Consider the following 4370-nt stretch of genomic DNA (forward strand, 5'->3'; position numbering starts at 1 on the left):
TATTGAAACATTTAGATGTTAGCAAATTATTAACCTCCAGTAGAATCCTAAATTTGTCTCATTCGCTAACTAATATAAGCTCAACTTTATTACCTGGTGTTGATGGAGTTGGTAAGTTGCTCTGGTTAGCGCTCGGATTCTTTACTTCAGGTACAACAACTTAAACTCTGGACTTGGAATTGATTATTTGCTGGAGGATTCCTGAATCAGATTCTGAAAAATAATGCAAGTTATTGAAGAGGAGACGAACTTGCTATTAGAAAGAAGATTCATAAACTTTAAATGAAGCATGCAAATGTATCAAGGAGTGATCGAATAGCAACGCGTGCAGCTAGCTGTTCTGCTATCTTCTTGCTTCTGGCTTCTTCGCCTTTGTAAACTTTACCATCAAAATCCAGAGTAGACACAAAAACTGGACGCATCTGTTCCCCACCAGTCGTTGAATATTCAGGTATTTTCAGGTACATTTTGACAGCATAGTCAAACAGGATATATTTACAATATGTTGGATCCTAAAAAACATGAAGTGAACATAATTTATATGAATAAACAAGACTACCAGATCCCAGATGAGTTGATCTCTGAATCTATTTCTCTTAACATCTTAATAGAGTGTACAAGCATAAATATGTCTACTAAACCTCGGAGTAAAACTATCTGAAAGATAAACATGAAGTCCACCATCAATGCCCTTTCACATTAAGGAAAACTAATGTGGGGCAATATAAGCATATACAGAGCCAAAATTTTCAAGTTTAAACGACATCATGTTTTTAAAATTCAGACTCCCGTTCAATGACACTGAATTAATATTAAAAGACAATTTTACATCAAGTGAGCTGAAAGTTCAGCAGAGCACCTGAATACGAGGTTTTCCTCTAACATTTCTGGTTTCAGTTATGTTCTCAAGAGCAACTTTTGCAGCATCCTGCTCAGCTTCTTTTCGCTTCACAAATGTTCCTCTAGATACATAATTTTTTCCATTTAACAGAACACATGACCTAAACTTTGGTGCATGTGTAAATCCTTCATTTCTATTTCGATATTCCGACAGTGATATGCCTAATTTTTGTGTATATTCTTGCAATCTGTTTGTATACATCACTAGTCCAAGTAAACCTAAACAAATATAAAATAGATGACTTTCCAAGTAAACCTAAGAAAAATTGTAACTTTTCCAAATATCTCAATAAGTTTGGTCCTTCATGTGATTTCTGATTTTTGATGCAAGATTTCATATTGAGAAAGCCATCTATTTTATATTTGTTTAAGTTTACCCAGACCAGTGATTTATAAAAACATATTGCAAAAATATACACAAAAATTAGGCATATCACTACCGGAATATCGAATTAGAAATGAAGGATGTACACATGTACCAAAGTTTAGATCATGTGTTCTGGTAAATGAAAAAAATTATGTATCTAGAGGAACATTTCCGAAGCGAAAAGAAGCTGAGTAGGATGCTACAAAAGTTGCTCTTGAGAACATAACTGAAACCAGAAATGTTGGAGGAAAACCTCGTATTTAGGTGCTCTGCTGCACTTTCAGCTCACTTGATGTAAAATTTTGTCTTTTAATACTAATTCGATGTCATTGAACGGGAGTCTGAATTTTAAAAACATGATTTCGTTTAAAATTGAAAATTCTGGCTCTGTATATGCTTATATTGCCTCACATTAATTTTCCTTAATGTAAAAGGGCATTGATGGTGGACTTCATGTTTATCTTTTAGATAGTTTTACTCCAAGGTTTAGTAGACATATTTGTGCTTGTACACTCTATTAAGATGTTAAGAGAAATAGATTCAGAGATCAACTCATCTAGGATCTGGTAGTCTTGTTTATTCATATAAATTATGTTCACTTCATGTTTTTTAGGATCCAACATATTGCAAATTGATCCTATTTGAATATGCTATCAAAATGAACCTGAAAATACCTGAATATTCAACGACCGGTGGAGAACAGATGCGTCCAATTTTCATGTCTACTCTGGTTTTTGATGGTAAAGTTTACAAAGGCGAAGAAGCCAGAAGCAAGAAGATAGCAAAACAGCTAGTTGCACGCGTTGCCATTCGATCACTCCTTGGTACATTTGCATGCTTCATTTAAAGTTTATGAATCTTCTTTCTAATAGCAAGTTTGTCTTCTCTCCAACTAACCTGCATTATTTTTCAGAATCTGATTCAGGAATCCTCCAACAAATAATCAATTCCAAGTCCAGAGTTCAAGTTGCTGTACCTGAAGTAAAAAATTTGAGCACTAACCAGAGCAATTTACCAGCTCCATCAACACCAGGTAATAAAGTTGAGCTTATATTAGTTAGTGAATGAGACGAATTTAGAATTCTGCTAGAGGTTAATAATTTGCTAAGATCTAAATGTTTTAGTAGTTTCTTCCGAGAAGGCAAATGATGTTTCTGTAAGTATCTTTTACACTCCTACAAGTTTTAGAAAAGACAAGATTATTCTCATATCCTGTAGCATAATCTAACAATTTAGGCATTTTTTTCATCTTGTATACAACCTTCAACCTCCAAATTGAAGTCTATCTGTCCAACTGTTAATTGCAACAGTGAGAATAAGCGAAAGCCTCGAACAAGTGACTGCACACAGAAAAAATTGCGATGCCATCTACATTAAGTTTGCCTTGTTCGTAAACTCTTTTTGTGTTGCAACCAAACAATATAAAATATTTAAATAAAAGCTTTTAACATTTGTATAGCTCTTCTAGTCTGTAGGTAAGAACAACTAAAACATACACTTAAAAATTTCATCTGTTCGTCGGATGTTAATTTCTTGGAGGATGTCATAGCTATATTTCAACTTTTTGATGACTAAAAGTTTTCCATGAAACAGACTCTATTTAGTTTTACAATTCACCATACACCTCTTCAATAGTTTTCTTCTGAAGTTTCATAAAATTTATCAGAAATTTTGCCAACTTTTAATTTCTTTATATTGTAGAATCATGGTAGGATCAGTGATGCAAAAACATATTTATTTGATACTTAATTCTTTAAACTATTCACTATTCTAGTTAAGCTTTTGATGCCCTTAAAATTACAGGTTCCAAGGTTAATCTTGATAGGATACACTACAACAAAATGGGCTTTTAGCTACAATTTTGTTAGCGACGATTTCAAAATTCGTCGCCAAAGGTAACTATTAGCGACGAAATATGAAATTGGTTGCCAATAGTTTCGCGAAATTTCTAATCCTCTCACAAGATGGCGAGAAGCAAATTGGCGGCGAACTTAGCGACGACATAATTCATCATACAATGTTTTTGCTGACGAAAATAAAAAAAGCGACGCCCAAGTTTTTTCGCTTGGATACTTTTAAGAGACAAAAATAATACAAAACATGCCCATAAAACATTTTATGGCACCCAAGGAAAAGAAATATGGTCAACTAAAATTCCAATAAGAAATAAGAGAGAGAGAAAGGGGGGAGGGAGAACAAAGAATGGCACAATTTAAAAAACTAAATTAAACACATAAGAAATAAGGGTGCACTTGGTTCATTATTCTGATACTTTTTAGAATAATATTTTAAAAAAGGTAAAATTGAGTGGTTATTACGATGTAAGATTTGAAAATTAACAGAAATACCCCCTAGGTTTGTTTATTTACAAAACACTCTTATAATAAAATTTTGAAAATTAACAAAAACATCCCGACCCATGCATTAAATACCGACAGCCCACCACCACTATCAGAGGGTGGCCGTATCGACGCACAACAGGTTGGATTTGGCCAGACGTGTGCCGATCTGACCTTTTCCGAACAGATCCACGGTGTATCTGGTTGAAAAAGGTGTATCTGGTTGAAAAAGGTCAGATCTATAGCTAGATCTAGCCATTGACGGCAAATCTGGCTGCATTTGATCGTCAATGACTGCCAAAGATATGGCCATCAATGACGACTGGCTACGGCTAGATCTTTTGGCCGTAGATATGGCCTTTTTCGACTGGATCCATGGTGGATCTGGCCGAAAAAGGCTAAATCAATACACTACCGACCAAATCCAGCCAGTAATGCATCATTATACCAAATTTCGACCACCTTCTGACGGTGGTGGCAGGAATCTGGCAAATGTGGGTTGGTAGGGTGTTTTTCTCAATTTCCAAAAAAAAAAAAAAATTTGAGGGGTGTTTAGTTAAATTAACAAACCTAGGGGTTTTAAAAAGAATTGAATAAAGTAGAATAATATTTTGAGAATAAGGAAATAATTGTGTATTATGGATAGAAAAGGGAATAGAGTAGTAAAAAATTGTGTACCAAAAGGGCCCTAATTATTTCTGGAGATTAAAAAAAAAAAAAAAACACTTTCACATGTGACAAGTAGGACAACAATATGACAAAAA

General features: G+C 34.2%; 2 protein-coding genes across 2 annotated transcripts; one reads left to right on the plus strand and one right to left on the minus strand.

Annotated features, from left to right (window-relative positions):
* Nucleotides 1-278: 278 nt before the first annotated feature.
* On the minus strand, nucleotides 279-1102 carry LOC116117696 (double-stranded RNA-binding protein 8-like). The gene is made up of 2 exons (XM_031403711.1): nucleotides 860-1102; nucleotides 279-512 (listed from the first exon to the last, which is right to left on the minus strand). Exons 1-2 carry the CDS (start codon nucleotides 1100-1102, stop codon nucleotides 279-281), a joined length of 477 nt encoding a protein of 158 aa, XP_031259571.1.
* Nucleotides 1103-1925: 823 nt separating this feature from the next.
* Nucleotides 1926-2335, plus strand: LOC116117697 (double-stranded RNA-binding protein 4-like). The gene is made up of 2 exons (XM_031403712.1): nucleotides 1926-2091; nucleotides 2181-2335. The coding sequence occupies exons 1-2, from the start codon at nucleotides 1926-1928 to the stop codon at nucleotides 2333-2335; spliced, it is 321 nt and encodes a 106-aa protein (XP_031259572.1).
* Nucleotides 2336-4370: the final 2035 nt, after the last annotated feature.

The sequence above is a fragment of the Pistacia vera genome, unplaced genomic scaffold (genome assembly GCF_008641045.1).
Source record: "Pistacia vera cultivar Batoury unplaced genomic scaffold, PisVer_v2 Contig820, whole genome shotgun sequence".
Lineage (NCBI taxonomy): Eukaryota > Viridiplantae > Streptophyta > Magnoliopsida > Sapindales > Anacardiaceae > Pistacia > Pistacia vera.